At 38.1% G+C, this 12,500-nt stretch overlaps 1 protein-coding gene and 1 long non-coding RNA gene across 2 annotated transcripts in view; one reads left to right on the top strand and one right to left on the bottom strand.

Annotated features, from left to right (window-relative positions):
* Window positions 1–1,598: 1,598 nt before the first annotated feature.
* LOC138019539 (uncharacterized) overlaps window positions 1,599–12,500 on the top strand; it is a 25,937-nt gene continuing 15,035 nt past the window's right edge. The window contains exons 1-3 of the mRNA XM_068866375.1: window positions 1,599–1,636; window positions 1,701–1,764; window positions 10,599–10,832. Of these exons, the coding sequence (XP_068722476.1) occupies window positions 1,614–1,636; window positions 1,701–1,764; window positions 10,599–10,832 (321 nt within the window). The 5' untranslated portion in view covers window positions 1,599–1,613. The remainder of the gene's footprint in view (window positions 1,637–1,700; window positions 1,765–10,598; window positions 10,833–12,500) is intronic.
* LOC138020089 (uncharacterized) overlaps window positions 12,254–12,500 on the bottom strand; it is an 871-nt gene continuing 624 nt past the window's right edge. The window contains exon 2 of the long non-coding RNA XR_011126309.1: window positions 12,254–12,500. This exon is cut by the window's right edge and continues 287 nt beyond it. This is a non-coding gene — a long non-coding RNA (uncharacterized lncRNA).

Raw genomic sequence — 12,500 nt, 5'->3', positions numbered from 1 at the left:
ACTGAGGCGAATAGTTGTTTTAGTATATACTAAAACAGTGAGATAATATAGCACAAAAAGATGATTTTAACTCATTTATTCCTGCTAAGATTACAACATTTTTGGGCGCAAATTGCTCGGAGGTGAATAGTTTCCTGGAGATATGTTACAAATTACGGACGTTTTCTGGAAATAATTTACCAAAATTTACAAAAGATATCGACAAATTAAAAAGTTTTGTGAAATGAAGTGCACTGTGAAACCCGTTGCTTAGTGCCTGAGATTTCCATAGCACTAGATTCGCGCTTGGAGCTATTCACCTTCGCGGCGAAATAAATATCCACCACCAGCCACCGACACTGAGACGAATAGTTGTTTTAGTATATACTAAAACAGTGAGATAATATAGCACAAAAAGATGATTTTAGCTCATTTATTCCTGCTAAGATTACAACATCTTTGGGCGCAAATTGCTCGGAGGTGAATGGTTAACGATTATCCTGCGAAATCGCGCAGAAGATCGCCTGATACTTAGGTAATTTTCAGGTTTCAGGTTTGCCGCTTGAAGTAGCGCTTATATCTAGGATGATCAATTCAAGACATTCTACCCGCAGCTCAAATATTTGACTTTCACATTTCAAATTGATTTTTTTAGAGTGAAGCTTGGTTTCAGGTTTGCTGCTTGAGGTAGCGCTTATATCTAGGATGATCAATTCAAGACATTCTACCCGCAGCTCAAATATTTGACTTTCACATTTCATTTGATTTTTTTAGAGTGAAGCTTGATGTAGAGGATAAAAAAATAACAAATGACTTCAACTTTATAAATAAACATAAACACCGTCCTTCGAAAATGTACTAATTGGGTGTGACAAGAGTATTTGCGCCTACAAGTTTACCAAAATTGCAGGCTGCTTACTCTAATTTGTTAGAAATGGCAAGCAAAGGATCCATGGATTTAAAATACTAGCAATACTTTTTCCTTTATGTGACCTGATACTTAAGCAATACAAAAATATTACATGGAAAATAAAATTAATCGTGCTTTGATGTCTTATAAGCGGAGGCATGTACTTGAAAAAAATTACGTCAACCACGTGCCTTGATCCCTCCCATAAGAAACTTTAATTTTCAATGAAAAGAAGTTTCGGCTATCCAAGTGTTAGAAACGAACTATAACAAAATGATTATTGAGTAATATAATTATACTTTTATCCTGTCTTCACACTCTTTATTGTTGTTATTTCAATATGAAGGTTTGCTCCTTTAAAATGAATCTTAAAAAGCCTATTTAAATTAGGTATTTAAATGCATCAACAACGTGAATACTAACCAAGATTAATACCTCAATATTGCTGCTCTCTCAGCTGGAAAATGCACCAAATGATCGACAAACTGTAAGTGCTTGTTATTTACCTTTCCAAATTACATACGTCAAACCTTTGTAAACAATGGTGTTAAAATTAATGCATGAAAGAGCTCAAGGATATTAACATTCGTTGCACGCACGGTTTTTCAGACTTCGTTCGCGACTCGACGTAAACTTACATAAACTAATTTTATCATTAAGAGTAGAAGAAATATAATTTTCAGCTTTAATGGAATAATAGCCTATTTGAAATGGCCAATAGCAAATGCAAATGCACTCAATATCAAAGTAAATATTCTCCCAATTGATTCAAAGGGAGTTTGGCTCTTGATCAATTTTTGTTGTTTGATAGGGACGTGCACATCTTTTATTTTGTCAGTTGCTCGGGAGGTAGAGTCAAGCATCATATTTTTGAGGTTGGTACCACATCAGGTTTAAGTATGCCTCTATCTGTTCTTTAGTAATGAATGCTAGTCCGAATGATACTCTGTGGTTGTTAAGGCTTCCATTTGTCCTCTAACAAATTCTGTTTTACTAAGGAGAACTCCTCCTAAGTGAAGCCGCATTTTTGATAACAAAGAGGGAAAAAACCTGACTTGACTTGGGTTTTTGGTACAGACACTGCAGAATAATATTCCCATCTTTTAGTGCGCAGTTGAGTTCGGAGCCGCGGAGTTACTGCTGGTTGGGCAAATGTTTCTGTTTGGAGTGAGATCAGTCCTTATAGTAGTAAATAGCAGTTTCCGTTCAGGCTCTTGCCTAGATGGCCTGTTACATCACAAACAGGATGCATGTGGGATAGTCACTTCTTTGCAGCTTTGTTCGGTTTGACGTTGGATTTCGACTCGGTTAATCCGCATGCAAACAAACAGTCAGATACATTTGGGAGCGATTAGAAACGTCATTATATTAATCGGAAATTCACATGATTTATTCGCCCGTCAGTATCTGATGTACCTGAGCTTTCCGAATTTTGTCCAAGCTAATCCTGAAAGATAAAGCACGACCCCAGACATCATCGAATTAAGAAGGCATCTTTACTTTGCGAGATTGTTGTTTATTTCATGAAAATGTGCGCGTACGATTTTTATTCACGAGTTGAGTAGTATCAGAAAACGAACGAGTGAGCGCAGCGAACGAGTGAGTTTTCTAATACGAAACAACGAGTGAATAAAACTAATGTGTAATGTGTTTATTTTATTGGTAATGAGGTTTTTTCCGTGGTAGTGTTAGATCAGTAGACAAATTTATTTCGCGCAAATGGAGTGGGGTGACGACAATAAATCAGTTGATGTATTCAGTATTCATTTATATTACACATAACATGAGAATTTTATTCCATAAAGCTCACTTGTACAAATCTATACGCTATATTTTCACATGTGAAAAAGGCCTATACAGCCAATCAGAATGACGTACAGCTATTTCACATGTGGAAGTATAACCAATCAACGATAGCGTAAAGGCGTTTCCATGCCAATCACTCGTGCATCTCGTGCAAATCGTGCAAATCGTAGTTGTTTTTGAATTAAATCAGATTTGCATTTGGTTTTATTGTAAGTGAGTTTTTGTTTCTAATTCGCGTTCAAAGAACTATTTTAATGAAAATTCTCATGTTATGTGTAATAAACAGTTCACGACATAGAAAGTGCTTTGTACGGGGTTTATTCACTCGTTGTTTGTGTCAAAAACCCTCACTCGCTCGTTCCTCGCTCGTTCGGGTTTTTGACACAAACAACTCGTGAATAAAACCCCGTACGCCGCACTTTCTATGACGTAAACTATATATATGCGATCAGCTCAACCGCTAGAATAACTTCCATTTTCCTGTCTTCGACCTTCGTTTTCAAAAGTCGTTTAAGCAATCGTACATCTCGTTCAATCATGTTTTTTGAGCGGAATTTCTGTTTTCTTGTTCTAAAATAAATTCCTCAACTGAGCAAACAGAAGCAAACCTTCCCTCAACCATTTTTCAAAGCGCGCGGTGTTTGTGCAACGGCTGTCGGATGACGTTCCATTCGATACGTTCATTCATCACTACTGAAATTTCGTCGTTCGTGTTGCTGATTGGACGAACGATATTTCTTCACAGTGAAATTTTGTCGTTCATGTTCCTAATTGGATACATTTAGAATCAGTACGAATTTTATTCACTATGATTTTCGTGGTTAAATCTCAGTACCTAAGTTATTGAACGGGAAAGCTCTTATAAATTGAACTGAAAAAGGTGACTGACTTCAAAGCCAGCTTTCTCGCGTTGAATTTTGCAATATATCATCCTTGATAAGTGCTCCGTACAAATTATATGATTTAAAATCTGATCAATAATATTCGGCGGTCGAATATCATCAATTGGACTGCCAGGTTGCAGACTTGAATCAAACAGATTCGTGGTTTTTACATTCCTTTTACGTTGGGAAACATACTTAATACTTTACTGAGAATAGCAGTCCATTCAAGTGTCGTGACAATTCTTATCTTTAAAACAAAACTTCGGGATTTGTACGATGCTGCGGTTAACCGCAGCCAAATGCGGAATTAGCCAACAGGTGTTTTTCATGTTCCATGTTGGTGGATGAAAACAATAGATGTGTCATTAGCTGTTTTTGATCTTTCGACAACAATCATATATTTTATCATTGTTATGTGTTTCTAGAGATTGGTTGCGTACCACCAACTAAGAACTTGAGCCTAGTCCGCTGACCTAATATTCTTCGTTATCAATTTACTTACCTCCGATTTTATACGAAATCAAGGTTACTGTAGGATGAATTGAAAGGAACTTTCACTAATAAAACAAAACAGTAGAGAAAATTTTGGTTAAATTTACCGGGTGAATGGTGTTTTTCTGTGGTAAAAAGCGTAAGACCCTCCCGCCAAAATTAACACGGATCTGAAGTGTTGGCAAGCTTCGTGATGTCTGCTGCCCACAAGTTCTAAAACATTCAGAATCAACGGATTGGAGAATTTCAAAACAATTCTTGACACAAAAGAGTTTGAAATTCGAAGTGAACTTCTTAATGCATCACTCCGTTTGTTAGAGAGGTTTTGTTACTTTACAGTAACTATAACTATCGACGGATTTTGGCCTGAAATTGATTATGGTAATTCAAACCTTTTTGGTACACTTCGGCTTCATATCGAGCCATGGTTCGTCTGATATGTCACCAAAGCACACCGAAAAGACGCGATTATGCATAGTAAATCACCTAGAATTTTGGACGCATCTGCCTTTCCCAAATCTAGTTTCACAAATGGTGGTCGTTTCGCAATCAAGTACTCAGTTTTAAACAATTAAACGTCGAATCAAATTGGCTTTGATTCAAAATTAAAATTGACCTTACAAAATAACTCAAGTGCGAAACATACTCAATATTTACGTGTCTTTTCAAATTATAAAGAATGACTTACACGAAAACATTTTTCCTTCCATGCAAAGCGTGACTCTTAAGATCTCTGTACCCAAACCCCCTTGCCCTAAAATGACCTAAGGAGACCAAGGTTTCGACTGTCACACTTGGTCTGATGTGTAACAACAAAGTAAAAGTTTTCGCTAGAGTTCTGGTAAAAAGTGAACATCCCATCATAGCACAGCTCTTAAGCCAAAAATCGTTCGCTTTTTGATAAAAGCATGAAACTTGGTAGGATGATACAATTATAGGTACTGATCATTTTCTGATATAGGTCCAGCGACGAAACGCATTTTAAAAGAATAATAGGCGTGGCCAAATTCACATGATTCAAACCAGCATGAAAACGAGGCTGAAATAACAATTGTTGTTTCAGGTAAAAATTTTAGTTTTCACAATAAACAGTCCTTGGTAATTATCAGAGCAAGAAAGGCACCTTTATTGCATAACATTTTCAATAATGTATGTCACGTGGTGTATCATGTGACTGCGAGAAAGAGAGTTTACAATTTACACTATATACTAATTCAAGTGACTCCAGCAGTGTTTTTGCAGTTACAAACTTATACTAATTCTACAGTAAACAGTCCTTGATAATTATGAGAGCATCTTCAATTTTCAATGTGTCATATGGTCTATCACGTGACTGCAAGAAAGAGAGTTGGTGGAAACCTTCAATTCACAGCTTTGCCTTAACGAGCATGTCCTTGAGAGATTTACCCCTCTTGGATGATATTAAAGGAGGTTTCTTGAATATTTTTGCCAGCAATGGCTGGTTTTGAATAAAATTCCAGTTGCGCGTCATTATTGCTTGAAGATTCGACACTGCTGGGTTGTATGTTGTGACAAATGGTAGAATTTTCTCCCTGGTTTTGGCTTTTGCTTAAGTGCCGACTGTCTTCCAGAAAAAAATGACCCCAGAAAGAGTTCTCTTGTCTTCACCCCCTTCAAGGTGGGCTTTGAATCGAGATAGTGCCTCCTCAAATGTTGTTTTTGAGGGCCCTAATAGCTTCTCCTTTAGATAAAAGCCTTCTTGGTGCCAGACGGGTGACAAGAGGTAAAATGCGTGTATTGGAAGGTTTCAGTTGGCTTGTGATATGTTCTGATGTCGAGAATCGATTCTTTTTCGAATCGTTCTCCTTTGCATAATTTTGTGTCTAGGAAAGTGATCTCCTTCTCAGGAGATTTCAGAAATTTCAGCTGTAAACTTTATAGTTGGGTGGAAGTTGTTAGCTTGTGCAATGAACAGGTTGATTTCCTGTTTGTTTACGTCCCATAGCGAGAAAACGTCATTAGTGAAACATTTCCATGCTGTTGGTTTAACTTTGCTCTGGCTCAGCATTTTTGTTTCAATTTCTGCCATGAAAATGCTGGCGAAAGATACTGCCAGTTTTGCTCCCATGGCTGTCCCGTGAACTTGGAGGTAGTTTTCTCCGCTAAACTCAAGAGTTTTCTTAGAGAATGATGCTAAGCATTTGTTCCAGAAAACGTGTGGAGACAGGAGTATTACTATTGTAGAAGTCGTCGTATGTTCTACATACTGTTCTTATGCCCTCCTCTTGTGGGATATTTATGTGCAAGCTGGTTATATCCATAGAAGCCAAAATGGTTGTTGTGTGACACCTTTGTTTTCTCTATAACATTGATAAAATGAATAGTATCCTTGAGATACGATTTTTGCTTTTGAGCAATGGGCTGTAATAGGCGATCCACAAATGAGGATATTTTTTCAGTTGGGCCATCGAAGTGGAAAACCCAGCTAACCATTGTTTTAACGAAAACCGCTGGTCAGCAACCTTGGTTCTGGTCATTGCTGTCTAAGGTCTTCCCATCGCAGCCCGAGATTATCGCCGCCATATTGGATGATGATGGGGGACTGGAGCCGAAAAAACATGATGGTTTTAAACAATAATAAAGGCAAGGTGACACACGCTAACACCAACCAGGTGTGGTCCCCGGTGTGGCCAACACATCACGCATGCGCACAACCATTTCACCCGGTCAATTAGCAGCCATGGACAGCTGTTTCGGCCTTTTGGGCCTCATCAGCATGGCGTAGCTAACATACCAGGCGGGTGTGTGTAGCACCCCTTTAAGTGACAAGGGAGAGAGATTTGGAGGAAGAGAAAATTATGAGTGCATTAAAGCTATAAGATAAATACAAATGGGATAAATATTGGCCATTTACGTTAAATTAAATGTATTTTTCTTTTACAGATATATCCGTGACAGCCACATTTTAAATATTCTATGAGCTACGGAAGTATTTAAAAATACATTTTGCTTGATTTTTGACTTAATTATATACTAAAAAATAGTATCTATATAAAATAGTAAGTCTTGAATGGATCAAGTTTCTTTTAGTTTAAATATTCTATCACTTGCATGAAGTTTTTTAACTGAAATATTCTATAACTTACTGCTTCTCATAGTCTGTATGTTTCCTAGCAGTCTCATGATAGACCACGTGACATACATTTTTGAAAATGTTATGCAATAAAGATGCTTTTATTACTCTGATAATTACCAAGGACTGTTTATTGTGAAAACTAAAAGCTTACCTGAAAAAACAATTGTTTTATTTCAGCCTCGTTTTCATGCTGGCTAGAATCATGTGAATTTGACCACGCCCATTTATCCTCTTAAAAGGGCGTTTCTTCGCTGGCCCTATATCAGAAAACGATCAGTAGCTATAATTGCATCATCCTGCCAAGTTTCATGCTTTTATCAAAAAGTGAACGATTTTGCCATTTTTCGGGCTTAACCTGGAAGGTGATTCCCTTGTTTTGCACCGCGCATCTCATACTGCGCATAACATTGCGACTTCGGAGATGGCGGAGTTTCATCCCGGCCATCTGAAGAGAGGTAAGGGTTAAAGCTTTTAAGAGCAATCATGAGGACTCTGCTCGGTTAAGAAGGTGTTGTTTTGGAACTTGCCCCAGTTCCTTTCGCGGAAAATGATCATTTTGAAGCCGAAATTGCCTCTTTGCCATCCATTATCATAGTGTTGCGAAGAAACGAGCACGGTGACCCCCCATTGTTAATAATTTTATTTACTCGTAATAGGTACACGGATAACATATTTTAAGGAGAAAAAAGGTTGAATAGTAGACGTTGTAGTATAATCATATAAATGACGTGAAACTGCATTTGGAACCCGGCACTGAGTGCAAGGTGACGACTCTAGCGATCCAATTTGCTTACATTTCTTTGCAAGATTGAAAAATTTGAAATCACTTTTGCTAAAAGATTATAGCCCGGACAAACAAGTAGGTTAAAGTTTTCAGTAATACTCAGTAGCTTTTTCTACATGAAACAATTTTTCCGGTTGATCTAGTTTCGAACGCTTCTCGCGTAATTCGGTAAAAAACACTTAGAATAAAGGGCATACAACGCGAAAACAAGTAGGGTGACCCCATCTTTTTATTGCATTTTGTTTATGTCCTGTGTATGAATATCAATTGTGCCAGGTTTGAAAGAAATCTGGATAGTACGTCATTTTCAAGGGAATTACCTTAACAGCTGGACTATCATGATGAAAACTACCCACATAAATGCAGTAGCACAACCTTACTTACAATGAATCAAAACTTATCATCGTGAAAACCTTATTGTTTGAGGAATAACCACTTACAAATACATGAATGATGGAAAGGTGTAATGGCCACGTGGGAAGGATACGATACAAGTTGCTTGGTAACGGTCTTAGGCAGGATTCGAACCAACGTCCTCCCTAACACCGCTCGGATGCTGTACCTATTGAGCTTCTAGAACTCACTGGGGAGCTATATTGTGTTTTTAATCTGGGTCCTGAATTGACATTGTGTCCCACTGGTCTTCGGGCTTTACAAATTCAAGCGCCTCAATTGTACATGAATTTGACAAATACTTTTTCAAATACATTCATGTAAAATTGAGGCCCTTGACTTTGTAGTATACGGTTATTAGAAAGATGGCCATTTACGTAACATTTTTATTTCGATCACTTTCCCAATGCCATGCGTGCCAAGTTTTGACAGCAGGATCGTAAGATCTACGGTGTCAAATGCTTTCATCAGGTCTAGAAAAACCACCGCATTCCCATAGCCAAGATCTATACAGTACAATCAGAAACCCATAAGGGTTGAAACGTGTAACGCGCGTTCACAGCTTCCGAATATTCAGTGCCAACTTATTGGTTGAATGTTTCAGTACTAAGTACCATATTTGGAAACCCCTCGCTCTTGTTGTTCCAAATATGGTACTTAACAAATTGAATGTTCAGAAGCTTGTTTCCCAGCACACAAGGGGCCGTTACACGTTTCAACCCTGATGGGTTTCTGGTACAATACAATACATACTTAATTGACCACTCCCCATAGGGGCTTTTCAGGGCCAATGAAACACAATCAACGAAACGACAGAACACAACAGCAACAACTGTTAAGAATCCCAACTGGCCGGAGGCCCAACCAGTTGGTTATTTACAAATAAGGCCGAGAAGTTGAACCAGGGACTACCAGGAACAAATTCAACGAGTGGTCAGAACAAGTCTTGAACCCGGGAACTCCGGATCTCAAGGCAATTGTCCTAACCACTGAGCCGCCGCACTGCCTCCTACAGGCCCAATTATAGGTGACTGTTGTGTATTAGGGTTCGAAATACTACTATAGAGTACACAGTGAGTCAGGCCAAGTGCTTTACACAATCGCCTTATTACAACTAAATCAAGTATCTATATGTACAATGATATCTTCACAATAATCACATAACTGCGGCTTAGGGTGTGCTAACCAATGACTACCGGTTACTTGACAGCTAAGACATAGGAATAAACACTACAGTGACCTCCAAAAGAGCAGCAGCTGTGGAGTGAAAACTCTGGAAACCGAATAGACTATTGGAAAGTAACTTATTCTCAATCAAAAAATTATAAACTTGATTGTAGGCAATCCTCTCGAAAACGTTTGCGACGACAGGTATGATTGATATCGGGCGGTAGTCATTTAAGTCTCTACGCTCTCCTGTTGACACCCTAAAAGTGTGTGTTGAAGGGATCAACTTTTTTCACTCACGTCATCAATCAGCAAGTTCTTCACTCACAGCCGGAAAGGTAGTTCATCGGGTCTCTATGATGATAATTTCTCTTCCCTTCTTAAAGGTCCCCTTGTTTTGAGTATGTGACATCAAACTTCGTAAAATCAAGACTTTGCCGTAGATCCCTTCTTTCAAAAAAATCGTCGATACGCTTGCTCTTCCTCTCCATTCGGGCCTAATGTCACACTACCGAGAATAAGCAGCCCGTTTGTGCTAAAATGGTGGTAGATAAACGCGAAGAGAAAGAACTTGAGTGCCTTTATTCGTGGAATCACCAAAACACTAAATCTACCCCTGGACAAATTTTAACCCACTATAATCTTCACAATAAGCTGTGTATGAAGCTAATCTAATAATTTTGTCTTCCAGTAGCACGTAGGTGCCCATGAACATATGGTTTTACGATAAAGTGACTTCTCACAGTACTGTTTCGGGAAACTTGATGGATATATTCCCGTCGACGATCTGTGGCATCGAAAACTATTCTTTACCCCCACGCAAATGAAAAAAATATCAAAGCATGATCACTCAAATATGTAAATCTGTAATCAACTCACCGCTTCCCTCAAGAGCATTTCAAGGCCAATGGAAAAAAAATCTAACGGGGAATCTCAACTCGCGCGGGACAGATCAGCTGGTGCTGTGTGTGGTCACACTTCCTCACAATAATATTGAAATGCCAGCAATGTAGTTTTATTACAAATCACCTACGGGAGAATCTTTGTTCTTTTGTAATAAATTTTCAAAACAAATTATTTTTCCAGATCAACGGGACAACCATGCGCGGAAAATCTTCCTATTCTCATCAGCTTTGTTTTGTTTGTTTGTTGCCGCTATTTCTGGTTGGCATTCATGCTTCACATGTTCGTAGAACATCTTGTGACAACGATGAAGACAGAGAAATTATGAAGGCTTGCCTTTTCAACTACACAGAGGGCTTCCTTAATTTGGACAGTGTGACACAAAATGGACAACCGCCATCTTGCGAAGTCGATTTGGTAGGATCAGTTCATTTCACTTGTTTAACTTTGTAGTTGAAATGTTTCCTTCTTTTCAAGACTGCCGAGTATAGGTACGGCAATCTACTCATATAATTAAAAGTAGCGGTAACGTCAAATAAATGGAAAAGTTTAACAACGCGTTGGGTGAGAAAATGTAAATTCTTTTCACGCATTACCTTATTGTGATTTAAACACCTAAGGTGGAGTTTTGCATCATACATTAGGACATTTTGCCTCTAAAGTGGTTTGGTTTAAACGAAACTTACAGCATTTATTAAGCAATCATTAGGCTTTTATATTTTACATTTTCACGCAGAAGTACGTTACTATGGCAACGAAATCGTGTCTTATTCTTAACCCTTGATTTTACAAATATAGTCCTTTGGAAAAAAATAGAACAGTGAATTTTCATTGTTTTTAGCCCAACCGAGAAGACATCTGTCCACTTTCATCTGAAAAGGTGACAAGAAAATCTGTACATACACATTGGAGCTATTCGTGATGTTTTTGTTTTGACCTTTATTGCACTAATTTATGTAGAGAAATTAACGATTTTTGGCCAAAGGTGAGAAACAAATAAAAGCTACCCATGTGCCAATTTTCAAACAAATTCACCGTTTAAAACGCGTGGAATACGCGTTTTAAAAAAAAAAAAAGAAACGTCTTTTTTGTGACGTCATTAAATTAGAATTTCTTCAAGATATGGTACTGCGCATGCTCACGTTAGAGTCGACATCGGAGACACCGCGGCAAAATGAGTGCGCAGGCTTGAGCCACGCGCGAATCGTTTCCACGCGCGAGGGACTGGTACCAATTAAATTTGCAATAGAAACAACAGCGCGGCAAAATGGCGGCAATTTAAATTCTCTGTGTTTGTTTTCATTTTGCGATGATAAGGACAACACTACTTTGATAAGGTTTAAATTTTGAAGAGAGCTTCCTGAAAGACTAATCTTCCGTGTGTCTTTTCAAACCAAAAAACTATAGTTCAAACCAGGAGAATTTTACCTTGCATTCGAGCGCTAGATCAAAAGGACGAAGTTCGTAATGTTATTGGTCGCAATGGTCTCTGCATTGGTAAACCTCTGGGGGGGAGGGGGGAGGGGAAACTGTGCACTGAGAAGGAAAACGACGGGTAAACATCTTTGCAAGGGCACAATGATAATTCCTTCTGCGAAGATGGCTATTTTCCACTGTGTGTAAAGATACTGAGAGAGGAATGTAATCATACATCCAGCAAAACTAGAGGCATTCTGCTTCATACTCTAACATTTTATTATGCACACCTGATTCAGTTTCACTATCCAATGATAGACCCACAATGGCTCTATCTGGACCCACAATGACTCTATCTGATTCCTTTTCAACAACAACAACCACAACAACTACTATGGTATGTGTTACCACAAAACACAATATACAGTAACTCAAATATCTCTCTAATTTTATTGTTGTAAGTACTGTATATTCATTATTAAGACTATTACAAGTAGGAGCATTCTCAGAACTTAATATCCAAACCCATGCTCAGCAAGAGAAAGACTAAAATAACATACAGCTGTATTAATGAAAGTAAAACAGTTTACTTGAATTAAAAAACCAAATTATATTTGCTTGTTCAAACATTGACTTAGAAGGTGTGGCAAGTAAATAATTATCGTCCCT

This window comes from Montipora capricornis, chromosome 10 (assembly GCF_036669925.1).
Source record: "Montipora capricornis isolate CH-2021 chromosome 10, ASM3666992v2, whole genome shotgun sequence".
Classification (NCBI taxonomy): domain Eukaryota; kingdom Metazoa; phylum Cnidaria; class Anthozoa; order Scleractinia; family Acroporidae; genus Montipora; species Montipora capricornis.
Note: the sequence above shows the minus strand (reverse complement) of the source record. Positions and strands in the feature narration are given on the sequence as shown.